Source organism: Schistocerca gregaria, chromosome 10 (assembly GCF_023897955.1).
Source record: "Schistocerca gregaria isolate iqSchGreg1 chromosome 10, iqSchGreg1.2, whole genome shotgun sequence".
Taxonomy (NCBI): Eukaryota; Metazoa; Arthropoda; class Insecta; order Orthoptera; family Acrididae; genus Schistocerca; species Schistocerca gregaria.
The window spans coordinates 142846735-142862319 of NC_064929.1; the positions used below are offsets into that span (position 1 = coordinate 142846735).

Consider the following 15585-nt stretch of genomic DNA (forward strand, 5'->3'; position numbering starts at 1 on the left):
AGATCCCTTCCATGTATGCTGTCTTATTTCATGACACTCAAGTGTTCTACATCTACATCTACATGACTAGTCTGCAATTCACATTTAAGTGCTTGGCAGAGGGTTCATCGAACCACAATCATACTATCTCTCTACTATTCCACTCCCCAACAGCGAGCGGGAAAAACGAACACCTAAACCTTTCTGTTCGAGCTCTGATTTCTCTTATTTTATTTTGATGATCATTCCTACCTATGTAGGTTGGGCTCAACAAAGTATTTTCGCATTCGGAAGAGAAAGTTGGTGACTGAAATTTCGTAAAAAGGTCTCGCCGCGACGAAAAACGTCTATGCTGTAATGACTTCCATCCCAACTCGTGTATCATATCTGCCACGGCGATGGTTAGATTATGCTGTGTGCAAAATTCTACCAGGCAGCTTCCTCTTTCATTATTTTCCTCCAGTCTACATTCACTTAAGATTTTATCTTCCCTGCCTGTCCTTGTGGACGAGCGGTTCTAGGCGCTTCGGTCCGGAACCGCGCGACTGCTACAGTGGCAGGTTCGAATCCTGCCTTAGGCATGGATATGTGTGATGTCCTTAGGTTGGTTAGCTTTCACTAGTTCTAAGTTCTAGGGGACGACCTCACATGTCTCATAGTGCTCAGAGCCATTTGAAGGATTTTTACCTTCCCTTCCTTTTCCTGCTATCGAATTCCACCCCCCCCCCCCTATCATAATTAAATTTTCGTTTTATTTAACAGCCACAATAATTTCTTTTTTGTGGTATCTTCATTATCTGAGAAGCTAGTTGGCATACAAACTTGTGGCAGATATGGTATCTTTGTCTATCTTGGCTACGGTAATGCATTCGCTAAGTTGTTGATAGTAGCTTACTCGCATTCCTATTTTGTTCTTCATTATTAAACAGTTTGCATTACCGGTATTTGATTTTGTATCCTACTACTTACATTTCGAGAAAATGAGAATGGAGGAAAAATTAGAGAGCTTGGAGTTCACGTGAAGGCTTGCCAACAATTATTCTTCAGACAAAGCATTTGGCACTGGAACAGGGAAATGGGAAGGGACAATGGTACGCGAACCATCCTCTGCCAAACACTGTAAAGTGTGGAGTATAGACACAGACACAGATGTAGGTGCTTATAGGGAAGAGAGAAGTATTTTGTCAGCTTATATGTTATTATGCATTCATGCTCGTACGACATGTTCTACAGCTTTGGGGCTCTATGGACGGGATAGTATCCACATGTCATAGGATACCGTCTAAGGTGCTGTCGGACATAATTTTGCACAGTGTAGTGGAGCAGTTCTAAGTGGAATAGCTCACCAAGTCGTTGGAATTTTCCAACACAAATATTGGACCATGCTGCCAATATAGCCGTCCATACTTGCAAAAGTGTTGCTGATTCAGGATTTTGTGCACTAACTGACTACTCGACTGTGTCCCATAAATGACCGAGAGGTTTCATGTCGCGCGATCTGAGTTGACAGATCATGCACTGAATTATCTTCAAACCTATCGTGAAAAACTGTGGTCTGCTGACACAGCGTGTCGTTGTTTGGGAAAAGGAAGTCCACAAACGGCTGCAAGTAGTCTCCCAGTAGCCGAACCTAACCATTTCCAGTCAATGATCGGTTCAGTTCGACGAGAGGACCCAGTCAGCCCAATGCAAACACAGATGACACCATTTTGGAGCCACCAACAGCTGGCTTTTTTTTGTTGTTGTTATCAGTCTACTGACTGGTTTGATGCGGCCCGCCACGAATTCCTTTCCTGTGCTAACCTCTTCATCTCAGTGTAGCACTTGCAACCTATGTCCTCAATTATATGCTGGACGTATTCCAATCTCTGTCTTCCTCTACAGTTTTTGCCCTCTACAGATCCCTCTAGTACCATGGAAGTCATTCCCTCATGTCTTAGCAGATGTCCTATCAACCTGTCCCTTCTCCTTATCAGTGTTTTCCACATATTCCTTTCCTCACCGATTCTGCGTAGAATCTCCTTATTCCTTACCTTATCAGTCCACCTAATTTTCAACATTCGTCTATAGCACCACATCTCAAATGCTTCGATTCTCTTCTCTTCCGGTTTTCCCACGGTTCATGTTACACTACCATACCATGCTGTACTCCAGACGTACATCCTCAGAAATTTCTTCCTCAAATTAAGGCCCGTATTTGATATTAGTAGACTTCTCTTGGCCAGAAATGCCTTTTTTGGCATAGCGAGTCTGCTTTTGATGTCCTCCTTGCTCCGTCCGTCATTGGTTATTTTACTGCCCAGGTAGCAGAATTCCTTAACTTCATTGACTTCGTGACCATCAATCCTGATCTTAAGTTTCTCGGTGTTCTCATTTCTACTACTTCTCATTACCTTCGTCTTTCTCCGATTTACTCTCAAACCATACTGTGTACTCATTAGACTGTTCATTCCGTTCAGCAGATCATTTAATTCTTCTTCACTTTCACTCAGGATAGTAATGTCATCTGCGAATCCTATCATTTATATCCTTTCACCTTGTATTTTAATTCCACTCCTGAACCTTTCTTTTATTTCCATCATTGCTTTCTCGATGTACAGATTGAAGAGTAGGGCGAAAGGCTACAACCTTGTCTTACTCCCTTCTTAATACGAGCACTTTGTTCTTGATGGTCCACTCTTATTATTCCCTCTTGGTTGTTGTACATATTGTATATGACCCGTCTCTCCCTATAGCTTACCCCTACTTTTTTCAGTATCTCGAACAACTTGCACCATTTTATATTGTCGAACGCTTTTTCCAGGTCAACAAATCCTATGAACGTGTCTTGATTTTTCTTTAGCCTTGCTTCCACTTTATGCCGTAACGTAAGAATTGCCTCTCTCGTGCCTTTACTTTTCTTAAAGCCAAACTGATCGTCACCTAGCGCATTCTCAATTTTCTTTTCCATTCTTGTGTATATTATTCTTGTAAGCAGCTTCGATGCATGAGCTGTTAAGCGATAATTCTCGCACTTGTCAGCTCTTGCCGTCTTCGGGATTGTGTGGATGATGCTTTTCCGAAAGTCAGATGGTATGTCGCCAGACTCATATATTCTACACACCAACGTGAATAGTCGCTTTGTTGCCACTTCTTCCAAAAATTTTAGAAATTCTGATGGAATGTTATCTATCCCTTCTGCCTTATTTGACCGTAATTCCTCCAATGCTCTTTTAAATTCCGATTCTAATACTGGATCCCGTATCTCTTCTAAATCGACTACTGTTCCTTCTTCTATCACATCAGACAAATCTTTACTCTCGTAGAGGCTTTCAATGTACTCTTTCCGCCTATCTGCTCTCTCCTCTGAATTTAACAGTGGAATTCCCGTTGCGCTCTTAATGTTACCACCGTTGCTTTTAATGTCAGCAAATGTTGTCTTGACTTTCCTGTATGCTGAGTCTGTCCTTCCAACAATCATGTCTTTTTCGAGGTCTTCATATTTTTCCTGCAGCCATTTCGTCTTAGCTTCCCTGCACTTCCTATTTATTTCATTCCTCAGCGACTTGTATTTCTGTACTCCTGATTTTCCCGGAACATGTTTGTACTTCCTCCTTTCATCAATAAAGTGAAGTATTTTTTCTGTTACTCATGGTTTCTTCGCAGATACCTTCTTTGTACCTATGTTTTCCTTCCCAACTTCTGTAATGGCCCTTTTTAGAGATGTCCATTCCTCTTCAACTGTACTGCCTACAGCCTACTGCGCTATTCGTTAGTGCTTTCTTGAAAATAGTGTCCAAGCCTTCGTGGGGTCTGGGCCACACCCGAACCGTACCGTAAACTCTTATCAACTGAGATCGGAACTCATCTGGCCAGGCCACGGTTTCCTGGTTGCTTGGGTCCAAGTGATATGGTCAGGAGAAGTGCTGCAGGACATGTCTTGCTGTTAGCAGAGGCACTCGCGTTGATTGTCCAATGCCATAACCAATTAACACCAAATTTCGCCTCACTCGCCTAATGGATACGTTGGCCATACCTCCCACATTGCTTTCCGCTGTTACGCGATGTTATTTGTCTCTTAGAAAGACAACACCATGCAAATGTCGCTGGTCTCAGTCATTAAGTAAACTCCATCGGTCATTCTGTTGTCCTTAGTGAGAGGTAATGCCTGAAATTGAGCATGCTCGGCCCACTATTCACGCTGGTGATCTCGGAATATTGAATTCCCCAACGGTTTCCGAAATGGAATGACCCATGCGTCTAGCTCCTACTATCACTTCGCGTTCAAAGTCTGTTGATTCCCAACGTGTGACCATAATCATATCGGAAACCTTTTAACAAGAAACATCTCAGTACAAAGTACAGCTCTGCCAATTCACTGCTCTTTTGTACCTTGCATAAGCGGTACTACCGCCATCTCTATATGTGCATATGACTATGCCAAGGCTCTCTGCCACCGTGGCGAGGCTCTCTGCCACCGTGGCGAGGCTCTCTGCCACCGTGGCGAGGCTCTGCCACCGTGTCGAGGCTCTCTGCCACCGTGGCTAGGCTCTCTGCCACCGTGGCTAGGCTCTCTGCCACCGTGGCTAGGCTCTCTGCCACCGTGGCTAGGCTCTCTGCCACCGTGGCGAGGCTCTCTGCCACCGTGGCGAGGCTCTCTGCCACCGTGGCGAGGCTCTCTGCCACCGTGGCGAGGCTCTCTGCCACCGTGTCGAGGCTCTCTGCCACCGTGTCGAGGCTCTCTGCCACCGTGGCGAGGCTCTCTGCCACCGTGTCGAGGCTCTCTGCCACCGGGGCGAGGCTGTCTGCCACAGTGGCGAGGCTCTCTGCCACCGTGGCGAGGCTCTCTGCCACCGTGGCGAGTCTGTTGTAATCTGGTGTGGTGTGATCGTGTACAGGGTGACAGCGGAGGCCCCCTGGTGTGTGACGGCGTGCTGGCCGGGGTGGTGAGCTGGGGCGTCGAGTGCGGTGTTGCCGGCTACCCTGGCGTCTACACCGACGTCGCCGCCTTCGCCGCCTTCCTCGCCGACGCCACTGGAAGCGATGGCCCCGACGTCGCCGCCGCTGGCGCTTCCCAGGCGTCCAGCGTAGCGATACTCGCGACCTCCAGTGTGATCGCCACTTTGATTGGCAGGCTCTGAACCCACACCGACATCCTGATGATTGTCTCATCAGGGTTCTGAGGCAGTGCCACCTATTCTGAATTACATCCGTTTGCGCTCTTATGGATACCAAAATAATATAGTGCACCTATATGTCAGCCATAACCATCAGATTAAAGAACTGTAATAACTGTAAGATTGTCCTTTACAGGAACTTTAATTACCACTAATATCTTGAACAGTTATGAGGGTCCGTTTTTCAAACTTCACAGTATTCTGGAAGACCAAATTTTATTTTAGTACAAATCATTTTTTTCTTAATGCTGAACAAGCATGTAAGAACTTAAATTACCTACTTTTCTTTCTTTGACACTTCTAATTTCTCCTGTACTCTTTCATCCACATTGCCTTCTCCTTTTTTTCTGTCCATGTTGTTCTTACAACTAATTTCTTCTATGTCGACAGGCTTCTAACTTTAGTACTTTAACCAGAGAGACAGTTTCTTTGTTATTTCCGATTCTTTCTAATAGCATTTTCTTATTTCTGTAATACATGCTATTGTTGATCACTTTTTTCCACAAGTCCAGCAATATCACATCATTTATGTGGCCTTATTGTACGTAGCTGCTTTACAAGTCCTGAGGGTATTTTTATTTCGTTGTTACAAATACAAGAAAAAGAGTTTTTTTCTCAATATATGTGTTCCAGTTTATTGAAGTAAAGCATATACAGTGCTCTCTAATTAAACATATTTACAATTTGATTTAGTTTTTAGGTCGAAAAGCAGATCGTTAACAAATTTTTTGTTTTTAGTTATGGTAATTTCTGCTTTGTTTTTCGCCTGCATCAGGAAATGCAATCTGCTAGCACGTCTGTGTTTTCTTTCTTACTTAGGCACTGATAAATCAGGTCTGATTTTACACTGTTTGGCAAAACTGCAAAATGCAACGGCAAAACAAATAGTTTCGCAATTATCGGTAGCTAGCGGACAAAGAAACCAAAGACGTGCTAGAAGACTCCATTTCCAGACTTAGGCGAAAAAATCAAACAGAAATTACCGTAACCACAAAATTTTTTGAAAGGGACGCAGGCGATTTCTTGTCGTTTCTTTGTTGATCTACGCCCCGAATTGGAGTCGTCGCGGGAAATTTTGTAAACACCTTTACTAGAAAAGATAGGGATGTCTATTTTTCTTTATCTCAACTTTATTAAGTTACTGGTAGTGCGAAATGCTACTTGTGTTTTCGTATTCCTTATCAGTTCGTTTATTTTCTTTGATGTGTTGCCCTTATCTGTTGTTAGTACATGTATTGGCTTGGCTTTGTCATTTCTTTTCGATGTTAAGTCTTTATGTATGTTTTTACATCACACAAAGAGGAGGGCATGTTAGTATCAGATTTAGAGAAAGCAACCAGTCCAGTTGTTATATATACTTGAAAGTAAAAATCATAAAACGAACAGAATCAAAAACGCTTTGAAAATTCTATATGGGATACCAAAACGGTAAACCATGAACATTAAGGAAGAAATAGAAATTTATGCATCCGAATGACATCCTGAACAATCAGACGGTCCTCAAACCAAAAAATTTTCTGGTAAACTTAATTGATATAACAGAAAAAGGAAAGGGGTTAAGAGGTCACGATAAACAATAAATAATAGACAACATTAAGATCGCACGTCTACACAATGCACGATAACTCTTACAAAAAATATCTCTGAATATCCCTATAATTTAACTGTAAACATTAAGTATCGTTAGAAGGGTTACAACTGTCAAAAAATGACACGAAATAACTATAAGGCGTAAATATGTGAACTATGTTGACAATATAATGCACGCATTACATTTTAAGATAATTTATAGATTTCACTCCATCTACGTATAACATAAAGTCTCATAGTGCTGTAACACAGACGTCGAATAAAATGATACATAAATATCATTTCAAGAAGATCACTTGATAATGGCTCCTATGCCGAGACAAACCTGTCGTGATCTTCCGTAAACAACAAGAAATAAACAATTTGCAGCTAATTTTGCCCGAAGTATAAAGAAGATTTTCTATGATGACAATAAGCAAGCTGTGTGCGCAACAGGGAAGTAGTTAAATGCTGCCGTGTTACACTTTACGGCACATAATATCCCTGCTTCTGTACTGTGTTTCGTTTACATCATCTGTCTTAGTTATTTACATGCCCCAGATGGTGTATTAACTGTTTTATTTAGCGAACAGTTCGACTTGCTGTCTGGCCTATGTCTGAAATGTAGGGATCTGTTTACATTTAGCGTACAAAAGGTGTTCCTTTCTGTGGCAATTCAAAATGTATCCTATTAGTAGAGTATCTTCTACTATAAAAGAAACTGGAGTAATTCACAACTGCTTATTATAATAATTTTTACCAGGTACTGAAAGTTTCATAAAGATTCATCAGATTTGCCAAGTCTACATCTTACACACGAAGGCAGAAATGAGGTTGGTTTGGACGTCTACTCAGGTCCAGGACTACAAATCGTTGTACTTTGTGGCTCACCTGTAAAGGAAACAGCATATAGGAGGCTTGAGCGACGCGTACCGCTCGAGTGTTATGGATCCGTACCAATCGGCATTAAACGGAGACATCGAAGTAATTCAGAGACGGGCTGATAGCCAGCTTGCTGGTAGATTCGGCCAACACGCGAGAGTTACAGAGATGACCACGAAATCAAATATCAATCCCTGGCGGGAAGCCGAAGTTCTTTTCGTGGGATACTACTGAGAAAATTAGAAAACCGTCATTTGAAGCTTACTACAGAACGTTTCTACGGGCACCAACATACACTAATGGCCATTAAAATTGCTACAACAAGAGGCAATGCAGATGATAAACGGGTATTCATTGGACAAATATATAATACTAGAACTGACATGTGATTACATTTTCACGCAATGTGGGTGCATACATCCTGAGAAATCAGTACCCAGAACAACCACCTCTAGCCGTAATAACGGCCCTGATACGCCTGGGAATTGAGTCAAAGAGACCTTGGATGGCGTGTACAGGTACAGCTGTCCATGCAGCTTCAACACGATACCACAGTTCATCAAGAGTAGTGACTGGCGTATTGTGACGAGCCAGTTGCTCGGCCACCATTAACCAGACGTTTTCAATTGGTGAGAGGTCTGGAGAATGTGCTGGCCAGGGCAGCAGTCTAACATTTTCGATATTTAGAAAGGCCCGTACAGGACCTGCAACATGCAGTCTGTCATTATCCTGCTGAAATGTAGAATTTCGCAAGAATCGAATGAAGGGTAGACCCACGGGTCGTAACACATCTGAAATGTGACGTCCACTGTTCAAAGTGGCGTCGATGCGAACAATAGGTGACCGAGACGTGTGACCACTGGCACCCCATACCAACACGCCGGGTGATACGCCAGTATGGCGATGAGTAATACACGCTTCCAATGTGCGTTCGCCGCGATGTCGCCAAACACGGATGCGACCATCATGATACTGTAAACAGAACCTGGATTCATCCGAAAAAATGACGTTTAGGCATTCGTGCATCCAGGTTTGTCATTGAGTAGACCATCGCAGGCGCTCCTGTCTGTGATACAGCGTCAGGGGTAATCGCAACTGTGGTCTCCGAGCTGATCGTCCATGCTGCTGCAAACGTCTTCGAACTGTTCGTGCTGATGGTTGTCGTCTTGCAAACGTCCCCATCTGTTGGCTCAGGGATCGAGACGTGGCTGCACGATCTGTTACAGCCATGCGGATAAGATTCCTGTCATCTAGAATGCTAGTGATACGAGGCCGTTGGGATCCTGCACGGCGTTCCGTATTACCCTCCTGAACTCACCGATTCGATATTCTGCTAACAGTCACTGGATCTCGACCAACGCGAGCAGCAATGTCGCAATACGATAAACCGCAATCGCGATAGGCTACAATGCGTCCTTTATCAAAGTCGGAAACGTGATGGTACGCATTTCTCCTCCTTACACGAGCCATCACAACACCGTTTCACCAGGCAACGCCGGTCAACTGCTGTTTGTGTATGAGAAATCGGTTGGAAACTGTCCTCATGTCAGCACGTTGTAGGTGTCGCCACCGCCGCCAACGTTGTGTGAATGGTCTGAAAAGCTAATCATTTTCATATCACAGCATCTTGTTCCTGTCGGTTAAATTTCGCGTCAATAGCACGTCACCTTCGTGGTGCAGCAATTCTAATGGCCAGTAGTGTAAATTGCGCGTAAGGACCGAGAAGATAAGATACGGGAAATTAGAACACACGCGGAACATCAAACGAATGAGTGGCAGTAGTAATGATTACCCTAGACGACGTAGCGTACGGTGGCTTGCGAAGTTTGTAGGAAGGTGTAGATTATTTGTTCCATAATACCAAAGAAATCCCGCAACCCGAGGTTACTCGAACTTCGACTTGGCCGCGCGGTTGTAGGCGCCATGTAACGGATTGCGTGGCCCCTCCCGCCGGAGGTTCGAGTCCTCCCTCGGGCATGGGTGTGAGAGTTCTTCATAGCTTAAGTTAGTCTAACCCTCCGTCACTCGCGCCGATGACTGGTGTCACCCACAAAGCAAGCGGTCTATTTCTACACTTTGACCGATCTTTGTGACTGGTGTTTTGTTTTTTTGTTACATCTAAATACAATACAATACATTTAAAATTTGTACACGCTATAATATATTCTAACGTTTGAAACAGTTTGACCATTCGAAGAACAATATCGTCGGCTGAATTACTGACATTACATGGTACCTCTTATTGGTTACCGACTTTATCTTCTAAATTCAGAGTGTAAGCTGTTTCCACATCAACCAAAGTAAACACTTTTAACCCATACTTTGCTGGTTGCTAGGAATATATTGCCTGAACGGTCAGTTTCCTCTGTATGCCAATAACTAACCATCAACAGTAAGATATTCACTAGATGAAATGTTTGGAAAGTGTTCGCGAATAGTACAAGTATCTGTTTGATAGCTATGCTAACAGCCAACTTGACAATCTCTCTGCGAACACCTCTATCACGGATATTATCAAACCTCCGACATCTCAACTAACACTTGAATCGATTTTCACTTACGCATAAATAACATGATTCAAGTCCGTTTCCCTTTGAGTTATCCCACAATTTCGATATACTCTTCCTAGAACATCTCAAAGATCCACATATATATAACAAACCAATGAAAGCTTTGATCTCTATCGAATGTGTTTTTTTCCCCAGAGACGTTACCACACAATTGATGTACCGGGTGATCAAAAAGTCAATATAAATTTTAAAACTGAATAAATCTCTATCGAATGTGTTTTTTTCCCCAGAGACGTTACCACAAAATTGATGTACCGGGTGATCAAAAAGTCAATATAAATTTTAAAACTGAATAAATCACGGAATAATGTAGATAGAGAGGTACAAATTAACACACATGCTTGGAATGACATGGGGTTTTATTAACACCAATAAAAAAAACAAAAGTTCAAAAAATTTCCGACAGATGGCGCTTCATCTGATCAGATTAGCAATAATTAGCATAACAAAGTAGGACAAAGCAAAGATGATGTTCTTTACAGGAAATCCTCAGTATGTCCACCATCATTCCTCAACAGTAGCTGCAGCCAAGGAGTAATGTTGTGGTTCAAATGGTTCAAATGGCTCTGAGCTCTATGGGACTTAACATCTGAGGCCATCAGTCCCCTAGAACTTAGAACTACTTAAACCTAACTAACCTAAGGACATCACACACATCCATGCCCGAGGCAGGATTCGAACCTGCGACCGTAGCGATCACACGGTTCCAGACTGAAGCGCCTAGAAGCGCTCGGCCACTCCGGCCGGCTTAATAATGTTCTGAACAGTAAAGCATGTCCGGAGGTATGGTGAGGCATTGGCGTCGGGTGTTATCTCTCAGCATCCCTAGAGATGTCGGTCGATTACTATACACTTGCGACTCCAGGTAACCCCAAAGCCAATAATCGCACGGACTGAGGTCTTGGGACCTGGGAGGCCAAGCATGACGAAAGTGGGGGCTGAGCACACGATCATCATCAAACGACGCGCGCAAGAGATCTTTCACGCGTCTAGCAACATCGTACGTTCCAGCAGGCTGGGGATGATGTTGCGACTGCTGGCGCATCTGATTCTCTCTCTCATTACAGCTCCTTTTATACACGATTGTCAGGCACCGTCACTGACGTTTTGCTGTCCAGCGCCGTCTGTAGGACAATTTGTGAAATTTTTTGTTTTGTTTTGGTGCTAATAAAAGCACATGTCATACCAAGCATGTGTGTCAATTTTTACCTCTCTATCTACATTATTCCGTGGATTAGTAAGTTTTCAAATTTATACTGACTTTTTGATCACCCGGTATATATTAGCGCATGTTACGAAAGTGCTTATTATGTTTGAGAACAAATTCAGAATTTCTATTTCTCTCTTTTTTATACGAGCTTGTTTTTTGGTCCAGGCAAGTATGTAATAATATTACAAGGTCTGCTTCTATCAATGGTAGGATGTTTATTTTTCCTCCGTTTAGTTATTCCATCTTTTCCTAAAAAGAAATGCGTCCTCTTGAGTTCCTTCTTCCTGTGATTCATATTCATCATTTTCTGACACTTCTTGTTCTGTTCCTGAATCATGACCGCTTTCACGAGACAGAATCTTCAGTCTCAGAGTCAGCGCTATCACTGTGAGCATCTTCACCACTGAGCTCGTTGAAGCATTCCAGCCATACATCATGATCTCTACTAAACTCTGTCCGAGGTTTATTGCCTTTGGCATTTCTTCCACAATTAAGAAATAAAGATAATACTAGGTACCACGGAAGGTAACTGCAATAAAGTTTCAATACGTCTAAATTTATCAACATGGAAGATCGACTGAATCTAGGAAAGCAATAGTAATAATACAGACTTACTTTGTTTCAGATTGTGGCAGCAGAGCTCGCGCGGAAAGCAAGCGTCCTCCAGACTATGCTAATGTTTCGTAAACAATGTATCTTTCGTAACTGAAATGCAACAATGATTGGAGCTAACAGCCGGAGATTTAACAGAAAGGTACTGAAAATGGCGCGAACTCAATACAGCCCTGTCGGACAAATTTGAGCGGGAGAGTCATGTGGGGGCGAGTTTCATCCGCGTGAGCAAAGGAGGGTTAAGTACTTCAAGTAGTGTATAAGTCTAGGGACCGATGACGTCAGCAGTTTGGTCTTTTAGAAGTACACACGCATTTGAACTTTGAATTAGAGTGGACTTTTTAAGAATAAAAGAAAGTAACATTCTTAATACTACGCACTCGTATAAAAATACAATGTAAAATCATTTATTAGTATTCAGACTTGAAAAATATTTTTCGCTCCATTGAATAGGAGGCAAACTTTTGCAAGCAATCAAAGGTCTTTACATGGATAGTCAGGCAGCAGTTAGAGTTGACGGTAAATTGAGTTCATGGTTCAGAGTAGTTTCAGGGGTAAGACAAGGTTGCAACCTGTCTCCACTGTTGTTCATATTATTTATGGATCATATGTTGAAAACAATAGACTGGCTGGGTGAGATGAAGATATGTGAACACAAAATAAGCAGTCTTGCATATGTGGATGACTTAGTTGTGATGGCAGATTCGATTGAAAGTTTGCATATTAATATTCCAGAGCTAGAACAGAAATGTAAGGACTATCGTATGAAGATTAGCATCTCCAAAATGAAAGTAATGTCGGTGGGAAAGAAATCTAAACGGATTGAGTGCCGAATAGCAAGAACAAAGTTAGGACAGGTGGATGGTTTCAAGTACTTAGGATGCATATTCTCACAGGATGGCAATATAGTGAAAGAACTGGAAGCGAGGTGTAGCAAAGCTAATGCAGTGAGTGCTCAGCTACGATCTACCCTCTTCTGCAACAAGGAAGTCAGTACCAAGACTAAGTTATCTGTGCACCGTTCAGTATTTCGACCAACTTTGTTCTATGGGAGCGAAAGCTAGGTGGATTCAGGTTACCTTATCAACAAGGTTGAGGTAACGGATATGAAAGAAGCTAGGATGATTGCACGTACTAGTAGATGGGAACAATGGCAGGAGGGTGTCCACAATGAGGAACTCAAAGAAAAACTGGGAATGAACTCTATAGATGTAGCAGTCAGGGCGAACAGCCTTAGATGGTGGGATCATGTTACACGCATGGGGGAAGCAAGGTTACCCAAGAGGCTCATGGGTTCGGCAGTAGAGGGTAGGAGGAGTCGGGGTAGACCAAGGAGAAGGTACTTGGATTCGGTTAAGAATGATTTTGAAGTAATAGGTTTAACATCAGAAGAGGCACTTATGTTAGCACTGAATAGGGAATCGTGGAGGAATTTTATAAGGAGGGCTATGCTCCAGACTGAACGCTGAAAGGCATAATCAGTCTTAAATGATGATGATGATGATGATTGAATTTTAAGATATTCAGAGATCATATTTATCCGCAAAACAATTTTGTGCTTCACACAGGAAATTGATCTAAACAATAAAATACCTACAGTATCCCACCACGTAAAACATTGAAGAAGTTATATAGTAGAATATTTTATTAAAATTGTATTTAGTTGCACAGGGCGGGAAAAGTGAGGATGCAATTTTTTGCCCTGAGCAATGCTACCGCTTGCCGAGAAAAAGTCATACCAGATCTAATGTTCACCATGATTGTTGTCAATGAATAGGGAGAAAACTTGTAACGTGTTCTTTATTGTAAGCACTTCAATGATTTTCCGTTGTATAATGTCACATTAACTTTTTACCCAGAACATTTTTTTTTCGTATTATGTGTCGTTGTCGAGATATTTAGTAGTTTCAAGTTAAAAGAAATACATATGCGTATAATAACGTTTTCTGTTGGCCGGGAATGCCTCGTATTGCCATTGTTAGTCTGATTTTGATGTCCTCCTTGCCTCGTCCGTCATTGGTTATTTTACTGTCTGGGTAGCAGAATTCCTTCGCCTACCTGGTAAGCGCCAGTTTCAGTGGTAAGCTACTCGCTACTCTCATTTCTGCCAGTTCTCGTAAATGATACAGTAGCAACATTTTGATCTAGGCCGCACAGGTATGGTTAATTTTGTTCTGGATGGAAGACAGACGAAGATGTTTGGCGTTCGAGGACCTGCTTCGCTGTAGTCGCAGATTTTTCGACGACGCGGACGATGACATGAGAGTTCTTCAATGGCTGCGTGACCAAGAAGCGGATTTTATTGTCGGGGAGTTGAACGGCTCGTTGAACACTGCGACTCTAACATATTGAGACATGGGGACTGCTTGGAAGAATATTGTCACGTATCTGTGTAATGGATGCAAGACTGAAGAAAAAAATGAAGACAAGTTCAAAGGACTTATCGACCTGGAAAAAGCGCTTGACAGGGTCAAATGGTGCAAGATGTTCGAAATTCTGAGAGAAATCGGGATAAACTGTAGTGAAAGACGGGTAGTATACAATATGTACTAGAACTATAAGGCAACAATAAGACCCGAAAACGGAGAACGGAGTGCTCGGATTATGAAGGGTGTAAGACAGAGATGTAGTCGTTGACCTAGTGTTTAATCTATACATTGAAGAATCGATGACGCAAATAAAAGAATCAAGATTGGAACTAAAATTCAAGGTGAAAGGATATCAATGATAAGACCTGTTGATGACATTGCTATCCTCAGTGAAAGTGAAGCACAATTACGTGATCTGCTGAATGCAATGAGCAGTCTAACGAGTACAAAGTATGAATTGGGAGTAAATCGAAGAAAGACGAAAGTAATGAGAAGTAGCAGAAAGCAGAACAGCGAAAAGATTATATATATATATATATATATATATATATATATATATATATATATATATATCGACAAGTTTTATATATAGTTCGCGACCGGGACAAATATCTCACGAACTAAGCGTCAAACGAAAAAATTACAAACAACGAAACTTGTCTAGCTTGAAGGGGGAAACCAGATGGCGCTATGTTTGGCCCGCTGGGTGACACTACCATAGGTCAAACGGATATCAACTATGTGTTTTTTTAATAGGAGCCCCCATTTTTTATTACATATTCGTGTAGTACGTAAAGAAATATGAATGTTTCAGTTCGACCACTTCTTTGATTTGTGATAGATGGCTCTGTAATAGTCACAAATATATGGCTTACAATTTTAGACGGACAGTTGGCAACTGGTTTTTTTTTTAAATTAAAATAAAGACGTGGGTACGTTTTAACATTTTATTTCGGTTGTTACAATGTGATACATGTACCTTTGTCAACTTATCATTTCTGAGAACGCATGCTGTTACAGCGTGATTACCTGTAAATACCACATTAATGCAATAAATGCTCAAAATGATGTTCGCCACCCTCAATGCATTTCGCAATACGTGTAACGACATTCGTCTCAACAGCGAGTAGCTGGTCTTCCGTAATATTCGCACATGCATTGACAATGCTCATTTTGTCAGACGTTAGCAAATGATAGCAAATATCCTTCAACTTTCCCCACAGAAAGAAATCCGGGGA

At 42.1% G+C, this 15585-nt stretch overlaps 1 protein-coding gene across 1 annotated transcript in view; it reads right to left on the bottom strand.

Annotated features, from left to right (window-relative positions):
* LOC126293215 (uncharacterized) overlaps positions 1 to 15585 on the bottom strand; it is a 120674-nt gene that overhangs the window by 82695 nt on the left and 22394 nt on the right. The window contains exon 2 of the mRNA XM_049986338.1: positions 4458 to 4832. Coding sequence (XP_049842295.1) covers positions 4458 to 4832 — 375 coding nt within the window. The remainder of the gene's footprint in view (positions 1 to 4457; positions 4833 to 15585) is intronic.